Source organism: Ictidomys tridecemlineatus, chromosome 7 (assembly GCF_052094955.1).
Source record: "Ictidomys tridecemlineatus isolate mIctTri1 chromosome 7, mIctTri1.hap1, whole genome shotgun sequence".
Taxonomy (NCBI): Eukaryota; Metazoa; Chordata; class Mammalia; order Rodentia; family Sciuridae; genus Ictidomys; species Ictidomys tridecemlineatus.
The window spans coordinates 38,204,514-38,229,914 of NC_135483.1; the positions used below are offsets into that span (position 1 = coordinate 38,204,514).

The 25,401-nt window shown below is 37.0% G+C and overlaps 1 protein-coding gene across 3 annotated transcripts in view; it reads right to left on the reverse strand.

Moving 5' to 3' along the window:
- The window catches only part of Cpq (carboxypeptidase Q), a 441,872-nt gene that overhangs the window by 138,609 nt on the left and 277,862 nt on the right, over positions 1–25,401 (reverse strand). For all 3 annotated transcript variants that reach the window (XM_040293837.2, XM_078016890.1, XM_021725165.3), the window contains exon 5: positions 24,368–24,479. In XM_040293837.2, coding sequence (XP_040149771.1) covers positions 24,368–24,479 — 112 coding nt within the window. The remainder of the gene's footprint in view (positions 1–24,367; positions 24,480–25,401) is intronic.

Sequence of the window (25,401 nt, forward strand, 5' to 3'; positions counted from 1 at the left end):
GCTAGTCAAGCGCTCTATCACACAATCCCAGCCCCTGAATATATTATTAAAATCACCAAAAGACTCACATTGCTGAATATGTGGAACTCATTCTTGATTTGTGTTTGGTACTTGACACTGTTGTCCCTCTGTTGTTTTTGACTTTCTCTCCTATCCTACCTTCATTCAGATCATTTTCTTGATTGTCTTCTATTTCTGTGGCTGTTAAATCTTGTCTTTTTCATGGGTTTCTTTTAAATACTGACTTATCCCCAGATAACTGTTAATAACCTTTGCTTACTCTATTGATTGATGTTTCCTTGGCTTCCACTGCCATCTAAATCCTAACAACTCACAAATCCAGATTTCAGTTTGGAACTCTATCTGAGCCCCAAACCCAGTTATTCACCTGCCTACCTGACATGGTCATTTGGATATGCCATAGGTTGTCAAGCTCAACATAATCAAACCAAATATATTATTCCTCCACTTATATTAGCTTTTCCTGTATTTATTCATTTAGAGTAATTCTTCTGAACTATATGTATTCTTTCACCCATTTAGACAGCTTCCCTTACATTTACTATTTTATACAACCATCCATCAAGACACCCAAGTCAGAAACCTGGGGTTTTGTTTACAAAGTTCATTCATATTCAACCATTGCAAAAGAAGAAACAACTATTTTTTCTTCATTATTGTAATCATAACAAATATATATTGATTATTTACTATATGTGAGGCATTAATGAGCTTTATAAGTTTTTTGCATGTAATTGCCACAATAATAGAGAATTGTTATAATCCCCCTTTAAAAGAGCAGTAAATTGAGGCACAGACTAGTTGGTAACTTCACAAGATAGCTAGTAAGTGATGGAGCTAGTATTCAGACCCAGGTGGTCTGACTTAAAGAGTCTAAGGGTCTTCACCACTATACCAATTAGTTATTAAGACTTGTACAACTTAATTCCTCAACTTCTTTCAGCTATATCTCCACTCTTTCCTCACACCCATTGCCTATATATACCAGATTATGTTTCAGCAACTCTATACCACCTTCTCCTTCTATAGACTCCCCAGTACCACAGGGATTTAAACCATGGAAACTACATTTCCTAGGATCTATGCCAGTAGGAATATGGTTTCAATTTAAATGATGAGACTCATCCATGTTAAGTTTCAAAGATAAAAGATAAAATAGAAACCACTGTACCCCTTTGAGGTGGGTAGTCAAAAGGGCTTGGTAGACCCCAGATATGAACTTTGGCCAACAGATTCCAAGTATCTTTCTTGGAATCACTCAGTCAGAAGACGGTGAGATCATTGGTGACCAATTCCTATTGTTCCTGTGGTTCAAGATTTTCTGAACACAAGTACTTGCATCCCTGTCCTTTCCTCCCTGAGACCTTCTAACAATTTTATAAGGATTTGCAAGGTAATGAAACCCTAGATGCTTCAACAAAGTTCTCAAATCTCCATGGTTTATCCTGGTTAAAGAGCGCCTTTTGCTCATGCAAAATCCAGTACAGGTTGGGAAGTACTATCCTCTATCTGGTGACTTAGATGATCGAGATTCTTCCATCACTTTATTTTCCATTTTAACATATGGCTTCCAAGATTACTTCCAGGAACAATAAGGGTTGGAAGAGGCACACAAGCTCCTGACCAGTTTGACCTTGGGAAATTAAACTTCCCTTCCCTTCAGAGTCCTTCAGCCAGGACCATCATAAGGCCTTAAACTAACACCAGAGAGAATGATAGAATAGTTAGAATAGTTAGTTATTTCTGCTACAGGTTCTAATTCTCAAAGTTAAATCCCTTGCTTGAAATAACTAGAATAGTTTCTGTTCCCCTGATTTTTTATTAAATAATACAAAATTATAGAACCTAAATATATTAATTTTTTAAAGAAATACTAATCCTTTGTTTTCACACTGTAATGTGTGAACATTTTTATTCTGTATTAATATAAACATTATCTTATATAAAATTTAACACATATGTCTAGTGTTAAGATAATCTACCTACTGATAAATATTATTTGAATTAGTAGATTTAATAGTTAAGGTTAAATTAGTACTCAGGTCTTTAACAAAGGGAAAGAAACAAATAGTTGTTAGAGTGGAACCTATTCACGCACACGCTAATCATTATTTTAAATTAAAATGATCTGTATATTTCAGCAAGTGATAATACTTTTGAAATATCAAGGATATAGTACTATCACCCCTTGGATCTATAAAAACAGGGTCCACATCACAATCTTCACATTCAACATGCCTAAGAATACATAAGGGTACTAAAGGGAACAAGAATGGATGTGAAAGAGAACACTAACTCAAAATTTGGAAATCATTATATTTTCATTTGAAACTGTTAGCTTCTACTCAGCTCTTATTCAAGAAACAAATAACACACACACAAACCCATTCATGCAACACAATATCTTAAAACATTTTCCAAGTGGCAGAGTTAGAATAACACAAACATTGACATGATTATAGATATGGATGCACCATATACTGTGCGAGACCTTCATCCTTCCCATTTGAAGGTGAATTTCAATGGACAGGCACTTGTTTCCATTTTAATGACTGTGTTGAAGATGGGTTAATTTCCAGGGATGATGTATGGTCAATGCGGGTGGCAGAGCTATCCTACCCCACAGGCAATATTCAGTTTCTGCCTGAATTGAGGCATCCATCACTGTGTTCTGCCTACTCGTGTCTCTGTCAACAAATGAAGGTCATGTTACTCCCTCCAATTTGTGTTAACAGGGGATGTGCGTACAGCAAGCAATCTGAAAGATGGATATGAATGGAGAGGATGCACTTTAAGTGAGCCATTGCAGGACTGAAGTCTAATTCTTCCACTTTTCATCTCAGGTTAACTTACAGAAAAGAGAATGAAGGGAAATAAAGTAAGTAGAAACTCACCCTTACTGAATACTTACTATGGTCAGGTTCTATGCCAATAATTTCACATATATTTTCTTACTGATTTACCAGAGCATCCCTTGAAGAAGGCACTATTATTGCCCCTATTACACAATAAGGGGGTCTAACTGTGTAATTTCATATCTCAAAAACAGTGAACAAAACTTCTTGTCTCTCAGACTCAGTTTTCTTATCTGTGAAATGAGAAAAATACGTTCCCTATAGCTAAACAATGTTTTTGAGATAGTAAGCACAGACAGACGTTAAACCTGGGTCTCTATTCTTATAGGACTAGTCTAGGACTTTTTCTGTCTTGTGACATTGCTCAAGTTGAATATGGTGAATACATATTCAGATTGAAAAAGAATAAATAGATTATAATAAATTCTATAGGTGACCTTGAGACCTTTAGGAGAACATTTTTAAAGGAGCTTAAAAAAAACAACATTGGACCGTGGCTGTAGCTCAGTTGATAGGGTGCTTGCCTAGCACATGTGAGGCATTGGGTTCGATCCTCAGCACCACATAAATAAAATAAAGGTATTATGTCCATCTACTATAAAATATTTTTTAATAAAGCATTGATTTCCCTATGATTCACTGATGCTATTTTGCTTGAAATAACCCTTGGTCCATATTAGAATACCTGACCTTCCTAGGAGTTACCTGCCACCCAGGTAGTAAATGTCTATGCTGGGCATCTACCAGTAAACCCATTCTGTGTCTTCCATCCTTTCTTAAAGGGGAGCTATAGATGAAACTGGGAGTCTAAAAACTATAATATTGGAAAGTCCTTTAGAAGACTACTCCCAACAATAACAGAAGCTATCCTTTGCTTGAACTGTCTCAAGAGGAGGGATAAAAGGAAGTACCTGCTGGCATGGGTGGCTTGTGGAGGACACAGTGAGGAGACCCATTTGGTGAAGTAGAAGTGTTTGGGGAGAAATGGGATTCCACTGGCAGGGTATATTATTGATTATCCTGGACTATAAGTCAGAAAACCTGGGATCTGACATGGACTCTATGGTCCATGTCCCTACATAAACCACGTTCTCTACTGCTTTCAGTTTATTGACATGAACTCTAAGATTGTTCCACTAGATGATCTTTGAGATTTGCTTCCAGCTCTGGCAACTGAGACTTTTTGATCCTGGAAGCTACTGGGGAAGACAACTTCCAATTCCAATTCTAGCTAAAGGTTCAGAGAGAGACAGAGAACCAATACAATGAAGAACAAGTAAATATCCGTTCTATTAATTTTAGCACAGCTGCAATCCCCTGGAATTCCATAGTTGAAAGTAGGAAGCCTGGGTGGTTTGACATTAGATGCTGAAGCTCCTTATTATTTTGTTCTTAAAACTCACTGTTCCATGTTAGTGAGTGTGAGTCAGCTTTCTGTCACCATAACAAAATACTTTAGATGATTAACTTAAAAAGAGAAAAAATTTTATTTTGGCTCATGGTTTCAAGGTTCTAGTCCGTGACCAGGCAGATCTATTACTTTGGGCCTCTGGCAGGGATGTTGGATGCCAAAGGCAGGGAGCTCCTGGTGGAGCCAACTGCTCACCTCATGGCCAGGAATTAAAAGAGAGACAGGAAGCAATCATGGCCCCACATATACTTTTGAGGGCATGACTCCAATGACCTAAGGACCTTCCACTAGGTTCGACCTGCTAAAGGTTCCAATGTATCTCAGTAGCCCCACCTGGGGACCAAGCATTTACACAAGGCCCTTTGAGGGACACTTAGCATTCACACTAAAGCAGTGAGGTTTGAGGAAATCCAGCTCACATGCCCACTTCTTTTACCTCCTGCCATATATGCTTCCCATAGGAAGACAGCTACCACCAGCTACATGACATCACACTGCATAAAACTGGTCATGCACATTTCTTTCTTAAGAATAGTTTTCTTTTGAAAATGCTTCTGCACAATCAAGACTTGCAGATAACTGTGGCAGCCTTAGTTTAGTGCCTCTGGGCTGCAGAGGGCCTGTCTTCTATGAATAGCCTCAGAGTGATGGGAATCACCTCTGCTTCCTGGCAGATGAGCAGAATCCATGTGCAGAAGACATGGAGAAACCCTCTATCCCAGACATATTCACAGCAGATAACTTTGTCTGAGTCTTGACAAACCCAAAGCAAACATGACATCTTAAGCAGGCTTTTATAGAGAACCGGAAGTTTAGAAATAATATTTTTGATCTAGATGGATTTCCCTCAAAGAGATTAAATGCACAAGAAAATTAATCTCTGAAGATCACATAAAAATAAGCACATATCTACACACTCATCGAGGGAAAGCTCCTAAGACTTGATTTTATGACTACCATGCAGTATCTTCAGTTCATATTTTACTGGAGAAGGAGGCATTTCTGTTTGATCGTTTTCCTCTCCTCCCCCTAAGCAAGTGTCTACTTTCTAAATTGCCAGCTGTTCTTAACAAGAAGCAGAATGACCAAAATTACCTTTTCCTGATGGTGTCTTAGAAGATTTTAACTGCTGATATTATTGCTTCCAACAATGAATCACATGAGATAAATCTTTCTAAGTTTGTGAGGTCAACCACCAAGGGTTTGTCAAAGCTGGAAAACAGCATTTGCACTTAAGTTTCTCATGGGTTTAAGCAGTAAATCACAGGGAAAGAGAAATAAAAAAGGCATCTATCCAAATTAAATCATCTGCTTACAAACAGTACATTCTTTCCCAGTCTAGAAGATACAGATAGAAAACAAAATCCTTGAAGACATATGAGCAGAAAGGGAAAGATGCTGATCAGTTTCATCAGCATCAAAATGTTGAGAAATAAAACTGTAGAGAAGAAGCTATATGATTTATTAAAAATGGATGCAATAAAGTTAATATTAAAAAGGAAAAATAAAAATTATTTTCCTATAGCTATCCTTCAGTAAGTGAAGGGTAAGAAAAGAGGACATGTTAAAAACTGCATCTGTATGTAAAATTTCAGGACAGATAAACATAACAAAAACTAAAACCTACCCACAACTGAACTAGCAAATGGTGACCAGATCCAAAAACAACAACCAAAAAAAAAGTTTGAATTCTTTGGATGTAGATCAACTAATCTTGCCCATTTTTGAATCTAAAACAAACTATACATAGTTGCTGACAGACAGTGTGGAAAAAAATATCACTTCAAAGATGATTACCGCAATTCACAGTGACAGGACAACTCTATCATGGGAATTCACTTCATGCCATTAAGTTGCTTTTTATAGCACTTGGAGAATTATGAAAAATTTGCCACCGTGACCACAACTAATCTTCTCACTTGAAAAAATTATTAATAAGATCTGTCTTCCATAAGAAGAAATAACTGTCACTTTAAACATGAGTGTATCAAAAAGAGACTGGGAGCAGCTTACCTGGAGACTCCCCAGGTTAAAAGTTCTCTGAGTTAACATTCATGTGATGTTTAACATGGAGCCCAGGGACCTGGGGATGTGGCTCACAGGTACAGACAGCACTTGCCCACTATGGTGTGCAACAGGTCCTGGGTTTGATCACGAGAGAGAGAGAGAGAGAGAGAGAGAGAGAGAGAGAGAGAGAGAGAGAGAGAGAGAGAGAGAGAGAAAGAAGGAGGAGGAGGAGGAGGAGGAGGAGGAGGAGGAGGAGAAAATGGAGGCCAAATTAAAAATGATTCAATGACTAAATATAGGCTGAGTGATTAACTAAAGGTCAAAAATCAGAGACAGTAGGATGATGGTGATCCAAACCAAACGGATACAGATGTGGACTTCCCAAGTGACTTCATGATGGGCACCTAAAATGTCAGACCTCCATTCAACTCTGCCTCCTTGGCCAAACTCTGCTGTTGCTTGGCTTTGTCTCTTTGCCTTATTTTCTCTCCTGTCCATTTTCTTTGGTCATTGTCACTCTTTGTTATCCTTTCTCCACAGAAAGGAGAAGTTGTACTCTATTTGTGTATCGTGTTTCTAAGTGCATTCTACTGTCATGTATAACTAATTAGAACAAATTTTAAAAATTTGAAACTTTTAAAAAATCCTTTTTCTTTATTTATAAAAAAAATCAAGAGTTTATGTGGACTGGCTTCTTTACTCCCCAAAATGAAACTTCCCTCGGGCCCTCTCAGTTTCCTGCTCTGATGCACTTGAGCAGGGTCTGTTCTTCTGACAAACTCTATTGGTTTTTACCTGGTGCTGTGTGTGGGCCTGGTAAGGTTAAAAGTTATGCATAAGGAACTCAAATCCGATCACAGAAATGAGTCCACAACAAGTGGGGAGACACAGTGAACGAGGAACAGTGACAGATTGTGACACATCAGGTATCTACGGGTAGACACAACATAAAATCCCCTGACATGTGGGGAGCAGGCAGAAGACTCTGTGGAAGGACTTGAAAGACGCACACTTGCTCATTTTCCATCTGACTGCTATGTGTTCCAACTCAGTACCTATCCCAAACCTTCCAGCATATTGACCAACAGTGACCAGTGTCTCTCTCCATTTCATTCTCTTTATCCATATCACTCAGACTTATATGTAGTGAGCCTAAGTATATTTATTAACATACTATCCTTCACTTAATGCTCTTATTTATTTTGGAAAAATACTACCTAGGAGCAAGTCAAATGGCTAGGAGTGTGATTCAAAAGTTTGTATAATGGAATTTTAATGTTTCTCTCTCTAGCAAAGTCCATGTTAAAATTATGCTCTAACTACATAAAGTAACAAAGAGATAACTGTACCTCCTGATGGCTTCCTAATTCCCCTTCTGTGGTCTCCCCAAGCTCTCCAGTGACTCATGTTCCCTCCACTGTTTTTTGATTACAGGACGACTTCAGAGTAAGACCAGCGTGGGTTTCGCTAATGGCTTGGACTCAGGGCTATGGATTAGTTTCTTCCTCAGTGCTGGGAACTGGAGATTGAGAGATGGGGAGGGGGAACTGTCAAGAAAAATCAGTTACAAATTTTTCTAAGGCATGATTCTGTGAGAATAAACAGACCCACAGTGAAAGTTTTTAAAATGAGAGTTGATTATATAAGGTACATTTTCCAAAGCTGGGCAGAATTACTGATAAGCCATAAAAGAATACATTTGCTTTGATGGTCCAGGACTTTCTAATCTAATATGAAAATTGGGGTTATTTGTCAAGGGTGGCAATGAAATGATTTTGTGTGATACTCATTGTGCTATTCTAAATATTATCTTCTAAAAGCTAATCAACACCCACACCTAGAATACTTAGGAACTGCATCTGTAACCTTGGAAGATGCTGCTTCTTGGGTCAAGAAGGGAGTGAACACTGGCTACAGAGCAGGTGCTGGACTAGCTGGGGGTACCAGATCTTAAAAAGAGGAAAGAGGTGGACAGGAATGACTTTCCTCTTTTGGGGGCTCTAATCAGAACATTTATGGCGTGCTGCCAAACTCAGGATCATGAAAGGGACTCTATGAGCCATTTCAAATATTCTGAAGAAACTTAGAAAAAAATTATGGGTGATATGGTTCTAATTTCTTTGCTGTTTGTTGAAAGTATATTAACTTACTCTCGTAGCACTGGTCATCTCATGATAAATCAAAACATGGCTGTTAACACATGTTTGTGATTAACAGAACCTGGAATACATAATCATTAGGTAACAAATTCAAGTGTTACTTTCCTTCCTTTTTAGTTCCAAAATGCTGCAAAGCACACACAAAAAGATACAAATGTAAGGCAAACTTGATGGTACACTGGGGATAACTGACCTTCGCCCTTCATTGTTGGGTGTCACAGATAAGTTACTCTTCTGATTCTCTAGGTATCTTCTCCAGATGACAAATATCAGGTTGAATGAAATGTGTTTTGCTTCCTCAGAGAAGAATTAGGGGGATTTCTAGCCAATCAAATGGATACAGAAGGGATCCCTTTGCCGTAAAAACATGTGGAAATGCTTAGAAAGTGTGAATTTTAGAAGCCATTACTGTTAATGCACAGCATAACTCAGGGGAAAAAAAGAAAGAAAGGAAAGAAGGTTGGAAAGAAAGAAAAGGGAAAGAGGAAGATAAAGAAAGCCAGAAATCCTCAGATACCCACACAGTAAGAAAATTTAGGCCAGAGCGCAGAGTCAGAGCTGGTGCTGCAGTAATCCATTGGGCTTTGAAAGCTCCAAAATGAGACAGTAACTGGAAAATGGCCGTCCCTGAGATGCAGAGAGATCAAGTCAAAGCAAGCCTGGATTTGCAGTTCAGGCGCCTCCACATTACTCTCAGGGAAAAAGGACCCAATAAGACCATAAGGAAAATCCACACACTGAGACTCTATGTAATGTTAGACCACATGTAGTTCAAATTAAATCTCAATAGAAATTGCTTGGTGGTTGTTATCAGCGGACAAAGGGAGGAATGAATGGAAAATTGGTATTTAATTGGTACAGACTTTGAGTTTTGTAAGGAGAATAACATTCTGGAGATGGAGAGATGGATATGCCTAATGTTGCTGAACTGTGCACCTTCCAAACATACAGAATGGACAAGAGTCCTGGTAATCACAATTCAGCCAGGTGATCTGGGTCAACCCCAACTGGGAAAGACATGTCAATAGCATGTATAGTTTATATGTTGTGATAAAAACCCACCCCCCAGTCTAACCCTGAGAAAAAACATCAGATCAATCACAATCAAGAAGCATTAACAAGAAAGAGCCGACACCCTCTAAATATCAAAGAGCGGAGACAGGGAAAGTTTGTGAAGCTCACAGCCAGGAGCCTAAGATGATACTGGATTTAGATGTAAAGAGGTGCCTTGGTGGGATACTAGAACAGAAAAAAGTATACCAGGTCAAAACTAAGGAACTCTCAATAAACTATGGGCTTTTAGGTAATGATAAGGTACCAAAATTTGTTCATTAATTGTAACAAATGATCACACGAGTTGCAAGATGATAAAAGGGAAAGCTGGGTGTAGAGTATTAGGGAGCTCTGAGCTATCTTTGCAATTATTTTGTAAATCTAAAACTTTTCTTTATTTAAAAAAATACCCAATGGAAATGTTCAATAGAAAAAAAAAACCCATGAACTGAAAGGATGGACCTAGGGAACCATCCAGAAAGCTGCAAAGAAAGATGAAGGGACATGAGAGACAGAATGAGGTATTTGTCCTGTGAGGACTCCTGAAGGAGAGAACAGAATGACAGACAGCAATATCGGAACAGATACTAGCAGTGACATTACCAAATCCCATCTCCTACCAAAAAAAAAAAAAAAAGAAAGAAAAGAAAGAAGAAGAAGATAAGGGCTCTTATTTCTCAAATTGAAGAAGCAGAAAGAATCAGAGCAGGAGAACATAAAAACCAAGTGTCCCCAAACAAATCATGGTAAAAATTGCAGCTCATCAGTGACAAAATTAGATTTTTAAGAACAAGTATAGGAGCCAAAAGAAAATAGGATATCTTCCAAATTCTGGGAAAAAATAATTGCAATCTATAATTTCATGCCTGGCTAAACATCATTCAAAACTAATAAAATAAAGGGGCATTTAAAAATAAAACTGGAAGTCTATTGTTCACAAAATTGTATTAAAAGAACCACTGTTGATTCTACTTCAAGAGGTAATGAACCAGAAGAAAGGAATAGTTAATAAAAATGTCAGTAAACACTCTGACAATTTATAATCACTAACTAAATAAGAGCGGCAAAACTTCAGAGCAGTTGCACATCAAGAACTGAACTAGGTCATTTAATTATCAAAATAACCCCATAGTAGATACTCTTATACTCTCCACTAAACATATGAGGAAACAGAGGCATACCACAGTCTAATAACTTGCAAGATAATAGTAAGTGGCAAAGTAAAAAATAAACAAGCAAACTATAATAACCCATTTGGGAAGGGCTTGTAAAAAAGGTCTAATATTAACAACTATTTTAAACAAATGTGTCTTATATTACATTATTCAAGGCCTATTCTAACACTATAAAACCGTAAGGAATGATATAGCTCAAAGACTGTGTATGAAACTGTCTATAATTAGCCAAATTCTTGTTGTGGACACCTCATGTATATTTAATACAATTACATTTATTAAACTATTTGAAAAGTAGAAAGATCTATGTCTTTAGGGTCAGATTTTGTGTGTGTGTGTGTGGCTATCTAGCTATCTCTTTGTTTTTTGATTATAAAATATAGGGAAATTAAAATGAATTTGTCAATAAAAGCCAGTGACATATCAATAAAAAGGTCTAACTAAGGCACTAGTCAACAATAATACATATGATAATATATAACAGAAGGGGACATATTAGAGCAATCTATAATTGCTGTATTATTTAATCAAGACAAATATACTAATGATATTTTAATAGTTACAACTAAAAAAATAAAAGAAAAATTTACAAATTTATAAATAGTTGAAGGAAGGTGGAAGAGAGGGGAAGAAAAACCAATTTATCCAATACCAAATAATACCAAAGAGGGGCGGAGGAGGGGGAACTATAGCAATAGAAAACCTGTTGGAGAATGACTGACATACAAGTAATCACAATAAAGATAAACAGAACAAACCTCCCTAGTAACTAATACTGTCAGATTTGATATTTAAAAAGTTAACTTTTGTTTACAACAAAATCCACTAAAGCACAATGACCTAGATAAGCTGAAAGTGAAGGAATAGAAAAAGAGTAACCAAAAGAGAGTTGGTTCTGTGTTATTAATGCAAGATAAAATGGACTTGTGGGGAAAAATCGTTATTAAGAATAAAGAAGGTCTTTAGGCTCAACTATATCAAGCAACAAAGCCCCCAAACTATATGAAGCTAAGCTGATGGAAACTCAGAAAGAAACTTATAAAATCACAATCCTAGTGGGAAATTTTTATATACTTCTCTCAAAATCCGATAGATTGATTTTAAAACCCTAGTAATGATACAGTCATGTTGAATAGCACGATTAATAATTATCTTTAGTGAATATGTGTAGGATCAGATTCCCAAGAAAAGGAGACTACATATTCTTTTTAAGTCAATACATACAGTTTTCAAACACCAACCAGATAATAAGCCAAAATTGACTTTCAACAAATTCCAAAAAATTAATATTCTGTAGACCATGTTTCAATCATTATGCAACAAAACTAGAACTCAGTAGCTAGATAACAACTCTATTTTTTGAAAAGTAAAGCTGTAATAATTAAAAAGTCAAAGAAGAAAATAGAACAAAAATTCCAACATATTTAGATGGAATAGTTATTCAATTCCAAACTTGTAGAATGCAGCTAATCAAGAGAGTGCTATATGGCCTCAAACACATACATTAGAAAATGAGAAAGACTGAAAATTAATGGGCTAAACCTTTATCTCAAGAAGACAGTAAAAATAAAACAATAAACTTGTATATGGAAGAGAATAAAACTGTTGATGAAAATTCAAAATCACAAAAACTGCAGGATAGTATTTTTGGCTGTGCATACTTCTAAAAAACAATCTCAGCCCACTGGTTACAACTGCAAAGGAAGAAGGGAATGGAGAATGCAGAGGTATGAATCAGATTTCAACAGTATCTGTAAATTTTCATTTCTCATTTCTTTTATACTAAGAATCTCCAAATACAATATACTCCAAATTGTTAACATTTATGAAATTTGGGTGGACATGTGTGTGTTTATTATTCTATGTCATTTTTAAACACTTGAAATATTTCTTAGCTAAAAACAAGAGCAGAAGAAAAATGTAAAAAAGTAAAGTTAAGAAAAAGAAATAGGAGATTTTCTACTTTTGAAAGTTGTGAATAGCACCAGCCTAAGGCCCTTCATTTAGGGCCTTAGGAACAACTGTAATTCTAGTTTCAATAACTGCCCATACAACACAGAGTTGGTCCGGTATGTTCAAGAATGCTAATTGCTCTCACTACTTCATCCTAAAATTGGAAACAGTCTATTCTCATCTTCACATCAATCTAAGCAGATCTGGATGTGAAATTTTATTTGACTCCACTTCATTTAAGTCTTAAAGTGAGCATATTCACTGCTACCATGGATTCTTCACTCATAAAATGTCATATATTTGCAATTAGTTAAATGACACTACCGTTATAAAATGCTGTGGGGCAATAGTGACATTTTGCCTTGTTCTAACCACTGGGAAGTTTGTCATGACTCTCTACCTGACACACCACTGCTCCACCAAAATGCTCCATGGAATTCCAAGTCAGTGAGATGATCACAAGTGGCAGCATTTCGACTAAGGTTTTCTTCAACATTTCATGTCATCACCTATATTTTCCATCTTTTCAACTCTGATAGATGTGTGCTTTGCCCACATGATGTTTGGTCTTTGCAAACATTGTCATTCTGTTTTACTGATAAAGAACCGAGGACTGGTGACCTACCAAAGTTAATAATACAGATGCCTTAGAAGGCTGTTTTGAGAATTAAAATAGATCATGGAAAGTAACTGGCACATAGATGATATTCAATAAATAGGCTCTTTCCTCCCTTCTCCTGGTGCTCAATTAATGTTTGTTTATGTTAAACAAGAATATAGGACATGGGATTCTCTTGGAAGATATTTTACATTTTTATCAAAATCCTTTTCTAAGTTTAACAAAACTTTTTTTTTTTTTTTATTGTTTTGCTGTGCTAGGGATGGAACCCAGGGACCATGCGGCCTGGATCACTGTTCTACCACTGAGCTACCACCTCCAGAGCTAACCAATGCAACATTCCAGAAAGGTAATCAATTAAAAAAATCCCTTGACCAAACTCTTCATTTGTGACTGAAAATGACATTTAAATGACTTCACTTAAAATTATTCAACCATAATGGATGAATTCATGCTTTCTTCTTTCAGAAAAAGAATGATTCCAGCATGAAGCACTTCATAAAATATTTCTTTGTTCTAATGTGTTGCCTGAAACAAGTAAACATGGGATGGCTAAATGGATCTCTATGGTGATAAGGAGAGAAATGCAGCCTTTGAATACTTCTGAGTTATATTTTCCCACACACATTAATCAAGGCAATAACTTAGAATAATTCCAATTATGACTTGAACATAATCCTTTTGAAAGATGCCATTATTATAGAAAAAGAACAATAAAAAAAGAAAAAGAATAATAAAATAAGCATCAGTGGTTATTGGCTTTGGTTTTCTCTGCAAGATCTGCGAATGCCTGAAAATTGTGGGGTTTTGACTATATTCAAAACAAAGATTTCTTGAGAATTCAGTCACCAGTGTAAATTGTAAATAATAAGCACTTGATTCTTTGTCTTCTGCACCTTAATTTTTCTGCACCTCAGATAATTTTTGTATATCAGGTTACCCTCGGCAGCACCCAGTACTTCCCCTTTCTTTTCATAACATTTATGAAGCATCTATTTAGTGTGCTTCACTACAGCAAAGAGGAGAATATCAGCTTTGTATGTTAGCTTTATATGCAACCAACTGGGGTGGAAGTCTGTGAACCAGCTGCTGTTATTATGAGGGCTTTTCTGATGGGGGGTAGCCACGACTATGCTGAACTGGGCAATGGGTAATATGAACCAGAAAATGAGTAATATGAAGATTTGAGAGATGAGAGGACCCTGAGATTATATGTTCAGCCGGGTTACCCACATCTATTGTTTTGACAATTAGCTTCTAATAATAATAAACTAATATTGCTATTAGTTTATTGGGGGCCAGGTACTGTCTAAATTGTTTCAAATCTTCTTATCAGCTATTAAGGATAAAATACTCTCATTGTAAAGAAGAGAAAATTGAGGTTTAAAAGACTGAATGATCAATCCAGGGTAAGACAGCTACTAGGCAGCACAGGAGGATTTGAATCTCAGCTATTCTAATATAGAGCATGTACTTATTCTAGTATTCCTGCTATTTCTCATATACCTCCCAATTTTGAGGTATTTAAAGGAAGGAGGATTTAAAGGGTTGAATTCAAAGAGATCTGGGTCACTTCATAGTCTGAAGCTACAGATGTCAGATAAAAACACGGGCTGAGCATCGGCTCATCAGAGATGATTGACTGTTATTGATGGGCTCATTTAATAGGAGAGAGCATTACAAGATTGCAAATGTATACTTTTATAATAGCCCACTGGTTTTGATACTTTCTTTAGCTTGTCATTTCTATCACAGACCAATAGAACCTCTCGGTTCTTCATGTTTGCTTTTGAGAATGTTCACAGGAGTGCAGGGACCTAAGAATAGATCAAACTAAACCCAACATTCCAGGACAACTTTTAAAATCCAGTAAACCATAAAGATCAGATCAGATGTTCAAAGTATATTTTCTCATTTCTTTGTAGGCCTCTGTTTTTAGGCACGTTTACTGGAAAAGAATTCACTGGGAGCTGGGTAAACCACAGCTTTTGCAAAATGCAGCATTAGCAGGATACAGAGAAGTGTGGAGGCGAGGAACACAGCATCCCTGGAAACCCCACCACTTCCTCTTTGGTATATTTAGCGCGAGAGAGGTAGAAGCTGGCTCATCACCACACAGCAGATGAAATTTACTTAGTCATTCCAAAGCTGTGGTTTTCCAGGTTCAGTATAGCTGGTATATTCCTGCACAGTTGTTCTGTTTCCATTCTCTTATCATGTAATTTTAGAGGCTAATAGGAGAACCTAACATCCTTATTTTAGAAAGAAGTAAAACCAAGCCAATCCCATGCTTAAAATCTTCAACAGCTCCTGCTACCTGTAGCACAACTCCAAACTTTAGCTTTGCATCCAACACCTTTCAAAGTTGACCCTCTCCCTGCATCTGATCATTTCCCAGCATCTCTCACCCACCTATTGCTCCAGACTTACAAAAATGTTGCCTTCACTCCTCAAGCTCTGGCTTTCATGAGCTTTAATTTTTTGCTTCTTCTTCTCCCACCTCCTACCTTTTTAAGACTTAGCTCAATGTTTCTGAGCATGTGAGGCCACTGCTGCCAGACCATGAGCTCTTTCACAGGAGGAATTGTGCCCTGTCCATTCTATTTGCCTGATGTGAAGTAGATACTCAGTACTTACTGAAAGGAGATCTTGTGAGCCAAGTTACACTATATGATGATGGCACTGTTTCAGTGAGGTAGCCAGGCTTTCCAGACAGCTCCACCCTGGACTTTCATATATATCCCATTCTTGGGTGGGAAATACTAATGTTACTGTTAGTCTTTCCATGTCCTTCTTCTCCAAGATAAATAATACCAATTTCTTAAGCTTCCACTTCCCTTACCACCCCGTTTTCTCACTTTTTAAGGGATGTAGGCCAAATCAAAGCATTTGTGGGGGATGCAGCTGAGCCTGCTATGGAAAAGGGAGGCCCACTAGCCTTTTCCTCTCCTGGCATTCACCTGCCATCCCTCCAGATTCTCTGTCAGACAGGCAGGAAGAAACCATGATGCTATACGTCACTGGGCCTGCATTTGTGTGACCATTCATATAGAAATGGTATATCCTAACCAAATGATAAAATAACAGCAGCATTCATGCAGCCTATGTCTCTAAAATGACCACACATTTCCCATATCACATTCAACCTAAAAGGTAGATCACACTCTGAGATTCATTTTTAATAAATCTTACTTTATCCCATGGACTACTTTACAGATCAACCTACATAAAATTTATCTTCCTGCACATGCCAGCAGAAATGTCTATATTAGCTGAATGAGATATAAAGATGCAAAGGGTGTTAGTGAAACTTATAAATGAATTTGAAACACAGAAGGAGTTTTCAGAAATTCCCAGGTAGAGAGAAATGTGTCTTCCATAAGTCTTATGGAAAACCAGACATGACATAACTTACCACTACAGAAAAGAACATATTTGAATGAAAAATGAGATCATCCTCAAACACAAATAAGAAAGAGTATAAATGCTTAAAAAAAAGGGAAAGAAACAAACAAATTAAATAGTTAAATTATTCTAGGTTAGTTCCTAAGTTCAATTGCAAAAAGTCAGAATCAAATAATATCTGTTTATAAAAAAGCAAAATCAAACAAGTATCCATACAATAAAATTGAAATTAATAAAAATTAAATTTAATGTCAAGGGAAATCTTTTTTTAAGACTCAAAATAAGTTGGTTATCTGGACACTACACAAGCAAATGTATTTCATCACTTCAGATTCTTTATCTGGCCCAGAGGAATTGGTCACCATGCTGTATGCCATTGGGCTTGGGTTATGTCTGCCGTTACACATAAACAGCAATAGTCGAAGCAAATGATCAAACGATAACAGCAATATTCATGCAGCCTAATGCTCTAAAATGACTATGGGGTCTCCCATATCATGCTCAAGTTAAAAATACTGAGGTCCAGTGATTTTAATAGGATATCTTTTCCAGGGTCATTAGACTCCCTTCTTGTATTCACAAAATAATTGTGGAGAAAAAGCATACAAAATAAGAGTAGGGAGAGTTCATGGAATGTTTTAAGATAAAACTTCTTTCTAGGAAAAAAATGCTACCAAATCCAAATTCATAGAAAAACTTGGCAGAGAAAGGCCTTAGCATACTTCAAATATTTCTAATAATACTACATTCATTTTAAATAAAATAGATTCAGAGAATGTGGATAAGAACTCAGTTGTTGAAATGTGGGATATATAAGAAACATCTTTCTAGAAAAATTTAAATGTGAGCATCTGGATTGCGAGATTGTAGAGCTGGGAAGTCATCTCTTAGGGAAATGTTTTATTTGGATGCTCTGCTCCTTCATGCATTCGCTCAACAGGGTGGAGTTGGGGTAGAGTTTTGGCTTGGGTAGATATCAATACTCTGAAAATAAACTCAAGCAAATGTATTTCAACAACCTCCACCATGTCAGTTATGGAACCTTCACCTTGTTCTGGTTTGTCAATATCCTGGCAATGAAAACTCCCAAAGGCAGCAAGAAAACCTAGAATGAGAACAAATCCAAGGCCATTCATACTGGGTTCCATGAGGTACAACTGAGCAAGTATTCTTGGATTCTTCTTCAGTTCTGCTACCTCCAAAAATGCTCCACGGATGGTACCAAGGAACACTCTTTAAACAAATGTTTATTTCATCTAGTTGTTGATGAACTTTATTTTTTTATTCATTTATATGTGGTGCTGAGAATTGAATCCAGTGCCTCACATACTAGGCAAGTGCTCTACCACTGAGCCCCAGCCCCAGCCCAAACAAATGTTTTTGATAAATAAAAGTAATTATCCCAAGGGAGTTTCCCAAACATATTTGACCATAGGTGTCCCCCCACCCTTTTCTATACAACTTCTCTTGATATCCTGAGGACGTGTGTCCCTAGGAACAGACTGGGAATCTGTTCCAGTAAAACACTATTATCAAGAACTTAAGAGTGTTGAGTGTGGAGTGAGACTGCTTCATTCACATGTTCTACATGATAGCTGTGGGACATTGGACAGGGGACTTAGCTTTCTCTGCTTCAGTTTCCTCTTCAGTACACTAACGACAGCTACCTCCTGCTTGGGGTTATTGTCCAGAAGATAAGAAAGCATGTGTGTAGCGCTATGCTCAGCACCGTGCCTGCTGCACAGTGCTATAAATGCTAGCTCTTAGCACTTTCATTACAACCAAAAGTCTGGCTAAGCCTGCAGGGAGGGATTTTCTAAGAGGGAATCACCTTTCTAGGTCTTGGTTAGTCCCAAATTGGTTTCAGGGCTTCAGCTAGATACCTCCACCTTTAGGCCTCCATTTCTTTGGAAGCTGCCCATTTTCTTTGCTCAGTTAATTGGATTGGGTTTCTTGGGGTTTCTATAAGGCAGGGTTGACCAGAGCCTGGGAGAAGAAACCTTCTTCTAGCTGGGTCCCCTCTTCCAAGAGAGACCCCTGTATTGGAAATGCCCATGTGGAGCTCTAACTGCTATGGGATCAGCGGGTGAAAGCCTTGGAGGACATTTAGTCTCGTTCACTGGTGTGTTCTGGGCCATGAAGGCCTAGTGACTCCTGCTTCCCACCTCTGCCCTGCTGTTCCTAAGAGTGTTTATGGTAATGATTACATCAAGAATCATTGTTACCTTATACACATGTGTGAATACACTACTGGAGTGACTTTACACCATAGACAGCTAAGAAATGAGAAATTGTGCTCCATTTGTGTACAATATGTCAAAATCATCCTACTGTAAAATTATTTAATAAAAGAGTATTTTCTTTTATTTGAAAGGACACTTTTTTTTAAAGTCTAATGTAATGGAAACACATCAAGTAAAAAGTAGGAAGCTCCTACAATTCCATCACCCTTTACCCCTCATTCTCCAACTCCCAATCCCAAGACTACTACTGTCAACAATTTTCTCCTCATTTTTAACATATGCAGAACTGGAAGCTCTACACTTCGCTGGGAATTTTGCCTCTGACCCCTTCCACATTGGGAATCCTATTTAAAAATAAATCTCAAACTTTACTTTGGAGAAATTATCCAGACTCAGCCAAGGTATTCTGGCTACTCCCTCACTGGTCTCCAAAATAATTTGTACATATTACATTTGAAGAACTTATAAAAAAATATCACTGCAATTTTTGAATCAAATGTCTCTTTTCAAATACAATCAATCTACAAATATATGAAAAAATATTCAACAGCTCTAGCAATTAGAGAAATACAAATCAAAACTATTCTAAGATTTCATCTCACTCCAGTCAGAATGGCAAGTATCAAGGATACAAGCAATAAGAAGTGTTGGCGAGGATGTGGGAAAAAATGTGCACTCATAATTGCTGGTGGCATTGCAAATTGGTGCAACCACTCTGAAAAGCAGTAGAGAAATTCCTCAAAAAACTTGGAATGGAACCAAAATATGACTAGCTATCCCACTCCTTGGTTTATACCCACAGGCCTTAAAATCAGCATACTACAGTAATGCAGCCACATCAATGTTTATAGCAACTCAATTCACAATAGCTAAACTATGGAACCAACCTAGATGCCCTTCAAAAGATGAATGGATAAAGAACATGTGGTACATATACATAATGGAATATTACTCAGCCTTAAAGAAGAATGAAATTATGGCATTTGCTGGTAAATGGATAGAATTAGAGAACATCATGCTAAGTGAAATAAGCCAATCCCAATAAACCAAAGGCCAAATGTTTTCTCTGATAAGTGAATGATGATCCATAGTAGTGGGTGGGTAGGGAAGAATGAAGGAACTTTGGATTATGCAAAGGGGAGTGAGGGGAAGGGAGGGGCTGTGGGGATTGGAAGGATGGTGGAATGTTACAGACATTATTATGTATGCATCATACATTGATTACATGACCAGTGTGACTCTGCACCATGTACAGTCAGAAGAATGAGAAGTAGTGCTCCATTTGTGTACAATGTGTCAAAATGCATTCTACTGTCATGTGTAACTAATTAGAACAAATTTTAAAAAGTGTCTCTTCTCCCTCCTCTTTGGTACAAGGCATCCAGGACATGGGCATGCTGTCAATACACATAAAATACCTGTTGAGAAAAGGAGTGAAGGAGCACACAAATGAAGTAATTTTCTGAGAGACTTTCCTGCTCTATAATGATCAGAATGAGGATGCTCATATTTAAATTTCTCTAGAAAGATGTTTCTTATATACCTCACATTTCAATAATCAATATTGTTCATTGCAATTCCTTTCATTCCTTTGAGCCTAACATCTCAAAATTCTAACTTTAGAGAAAAACGATAAAGTTGGAAGAATTTTGGAATGGATGGTAGTTTATTTTTCTGGTGCCAAATGAACATTTGAAGTGTAGCATTTTTGGCCATAGACTTTGTCCACTGACACCAGAACATTCCAGGAAATGACATTTCAAATAAACAGTTTCACATCCAGGAAACCACAAACACACAAAAAAAGTCTTCAACAGCACTTCACAGCAAATAGCCTTCTGTTGACAGTGACTCGGGAAAGACTGATTATATTTACAAAGCACAAAGATCTCGTTATATTAATTGAGTATAATTTAAGCTGATGGCTCGGGCGAAAGAGTAAATCTTCAAGTTGTGAGAAAGAAGGGCAAGAGAGAAGACACCAGAAGGATATTGCTTAGAAAAAGATTTCAAAATATCAGAAAGCCCCACTGGACCAACACTTCAAATTAACAAGCCACCAAGGGACTCCAACATGCATGCCACATGACACGTCATTCGAGGAAAAGCATCCAGAAGGAGTGTCATTTTTTCTTGGGAAAAAAAAATCACTGCAGAGCTTTTCATATTTCACCAATTAAACAGTTTGGGCTCAATGTAATTAAATAATATCATTATGAATCCATTGCTTGGTCCCAAGCCCAAGGCCCTATTTCTTATTCAAGTATATCAATAATTTTTGTCCAGATCCCACATGGCATATGTTGGGCCCAGTTCTTCCTGTTAAAATACATAGGCAATCTACAAATCAAAATCCATAAATTTAACATGGAAGCATAAGACTTGGTGGGTGCAATTACAGGAAGTGAAGGGCACAGTGAAGACAGGGCACTCAATCTAAGCAAGACGTGCGTGCTGGAAGCAACTAGGAGGAATTTAAGACTCCAGAAAATTTAGTGTAAAAATGGAAAAAAGTGGAGGGGTGAGTGGGTTTTCATCATACAAGAGATGGTGGCTTAAATGTTAAAGGCAAAGGATATTTTAGGGATACCATAGCAGCTGGCCCTAGAATTACATTGGTAAAACTAACATTAAATTAGGAGGCAAAGTAATCGACTCATGGGTGTGGAAGGAAAAAATTTTGTTAAAAAAAGTTATCCTCCCTTATATTAAAAATATGATTCATAGTCATGCTTATTAAATTATAAAAGCTAACATTTACTGGGAATCTGAGTTAGGTCAGGCCCTCTTCTACATATATCATGTGTTCATTTAATTTTCAAAGCAATCCTGTGAGGGAAGTCTGATTTTTATCCTCATTTCACAGATGATTACACACCTAGGAAATTTCAGGACTGAGAAGTGAACCCAGGCAGCTGGTTCCAGAGGGGTGTGTGTGTGTGTGTGTGTGTGTTAAGTATATCATGTTCTGCTTCATAAACACGTACTCAAAATAAATGTTATTCTTCATTTTATTCACATGTTTACATACGTTTTTCAGAAATCTTTCAGAGGTGGAGTTCTGAATTGAAAAGACTGATTACTAGCTATCAAAAGCAACTGAAGTTAATGTGCTGTCAGAGCGGGAAGAAAGATATCCGGTTCACCTGGGCATGGTACTTGACATTTATCTATGCAATTGAATTGAACTCAACTAACCGTGATTTAGGGTCCCATGATGAGTGTCAGAGCATGGAGATTCAAAGCCTAGAGAAGACACAATTTTTATTTCAACCTAGAGCAAATAAAATACTTGAGAGGCTTACAACTGACTAGAGATGAGGAAAATGAAATCCAGAGAGTTCAAATGACCCGCCTGGGCCAAAAAAAGCAGTTTGTAGCACAGAGTCACCTAAAATCAATTCATATGTTTGTCTTTCTTCTTCACCATTCCGCTTCCAATCAAGTTGGTTGAATGCACTGAAATAAACTTAATTTCCAGAAAATTTTCTGCATTCTATAAAGAGGAAATATGTTTTTGCTTCTGTCTTCTTTACTCTAGAGCCCACCTCATTCTGGAACCATGTGAGGCAAGAAAAAGAGAACATTTTTTTAGGGAATGGGAAAGAGGAGAGCATTCATGGAGTTTCTCAGATTTTGTCTGAAGGAATGTAATTTTTGGTTTTACTTGATGGACAATTCCTCTCTCCAGTGCTACCCATTCTAAAAGTAGACATTGAAGCTACATGTATATTGATGATTATGCGTGTGTGTGTGTGTGTGTGTGTGTGTGTGTGTGTGTGTGTGTGTGTGTGTGTAGGTCTTCAAATCTCTTCTATGGCTCTTAAGAACAGAGGACAACTTCTCTGTGTGCCAAGCTTTCACAAAGTGCTTTATGAAAAGCATAGTAGGTACTGTATGACTCTTTTCTGTCACATATGGTAATGATGATGAAGGTGTATGTAATGTAGGGTTTCAAGTGTTTCTTTAAAGAAAGAAAAATCCTATATTCAAGTAACCTAGAGATTTTTTTAGTACCTTATTTTAGTGTTTCTCAAATTGGAACTATTATCCTCCCTCTCCCAAGGTCATTTGGCAGTGCCTAGAGACATTTTGGTTGTCCTAATTTGATGGGGGTAGGTGTTACTAGCACCAAGTGAGTAACAGTCAGGGCTGCTGCAAAACATCTTACCACACAGGAGACACACCATACAACAAAATGTTTTCTGATTCAAGATGTCAGTAATGCTAAGACTGGGAAACCCTGCCCCACTGATAAGTAAAAACATGCAGAACCATCTTTGCATCTCTCCATTTTAAAACAGAAAACACAAGTAAGCCAGGCATAGTCGTGTAATCCCAGCAACTCGGGAGACTGAGGCAGGAGGATCGTGAGTTCAAAGCCAGCCTCAGCAACTTAGAGAGGCCCTAAGCAACTCAGAGAGACTGGGTCTCTAAATAAAAAATAAAGAAGAGTTATCGATGTGGCTCAGTGGTTAAGTGCCCCTGGGTTCAATCCTCAGTGCCAAAAATAAATGAATAAAATTAAAATTAAAAAACAAAAGTAAGATGTAAATTGAAATACTACATCAAAGATCTGCATGAAATAAGACCATTTTAGCAATCTATTATTAAGAAGATGAACATTTTTCAAATGCCTGTTTATGAGATTAGAAGGGTTTGCTAAAAAGAGTAGGAAACACGAAGTAAGACATATGCTCCCAAAGAAGCAGTGCAATGTTCTGATCTTTACTACATCTGAAAACTAGGTTACTCCACAGTTATGGTACAAGATAAGCACTTCAAAAACCACCACAGGTCTGATTCAGGCATGGAACTTTCAGTTCGGACTATTTTGTCATTTCTAACTACACTCAAAATCCACCTATTTGGCCACTGCACAGAGAAAATACATGTAATTTGTTTGCAAATTTGGTCACTGAATTAAACTGCTTTTGCTATGAGCCATCCCCTTTTATGTCTCACCATCTGACCCACATCTGGGTTTACCTGGAAGGTCCAATTTCTCATCCCAGATTCCTATTGTGTCTGGAGGAATCATTCCTGAGTCACACCCTTTAATTTCTACCTTTTTCATTATCCTAACAGCTTGGAAATGTCTTAAGATGAAGAAGGAAAGGAAGGAGGGTAGCTGCCGACCTCTCGGCACTTGGTCATGGTTTCCTTGCACAGTCTCTAGGTGATGGGTTACATTTGCTTCAGTTTTATTTGCTTGTTCATTTTCCCCAGTGGCTGATAATAACATGTGATACTTTGGATGTCTGGAGAACACTCAAATAAAAATGTCTTTCTTTAAGGGAATAAATTAGTTCTTTTCTGGGAATCAACATCAACAAAAAAATATAAACCTCAAGAGTATCTTTGAACACACCATAGGAACTAATCTGTTAAGAATTTTGTGTATTAAGTTCAACATGTCACTACTGAGATCCTCACGCCTTGGTGAACAATTTTCTAAATATTTACCGAGATCTTTAATAAGTGAGAGTGCTTCCCATGATATGAAGGCTCCACCACCATCATCCATGGCACCCTGCCCAACATCCCAGCTGTCCAGATGTCCACTGACCAGCACAACCTAGAACAAATAAAAGACACAAACTAAGCAAGTTGACATCATAGGCATCAGAAACACAAAAATGAAACTTTTTATGTTTCCTTTTCTATTTTTATATCTATCCCACTAGCAGAAAACTTGGTATAGCAGCATAAGGAGTCTAAGGTCATATTAATAGTAATAAAAGTTCTCTCCTTATTAATAAATGAGTACTAAAGAAATTGGCTTAATATTGACAGATGTTTGTTAATTTTATTACATGAATTAAAACTAAAATGTACTTAAAACTTCAATCATATTCTTAATTGTCTCTCATTTTAGAAAACACATAATAAAGAAGTATCAAATTGAATTTGAATGGAAAAAGGGGAATAATACTTTATTTATTTATTTAAACATTCACTTTTTAGTTGTAGTTGGACACAATACCTTTTATTTTATTTATTTATTTTCATGTGGTTCTGAGGATCAAACCCAGGGCCTTGCACATGGTAGGCAAGCACTCTATCACTGAGCCACAACCTCAGACCTAATACTTTGTTTTTTAAAAGATTGCATTTTATACATTATATTTTACTTTTGGTGTTGAATAATTAATTAGCTAGATTTAAAAATTAAACTCGTTGAATGGAAGAACTTTAAGAGAGATGTCAATTTACATTGGTTTTAAATAAACCTAGAGATTACATGATGAATTTTAAATTACCATATGTCTAAACTGTTTTTCAAGAAACATTATTGTCTCTAGGAATATATTAAAAAAATGTTTCTGTGGAATTAAATTTTATGGGCACATTTCAAACATATTAAAAACTAAATAAAATGATGATAGGATGTTAATATGAAAAAATATGCCCTGATTCCTACAATGTCATATAATAAAGAAATATCAAGTTAGATGGATTATAGAGCAAAATAAAGATTTTAGAGACATGAACAGAGC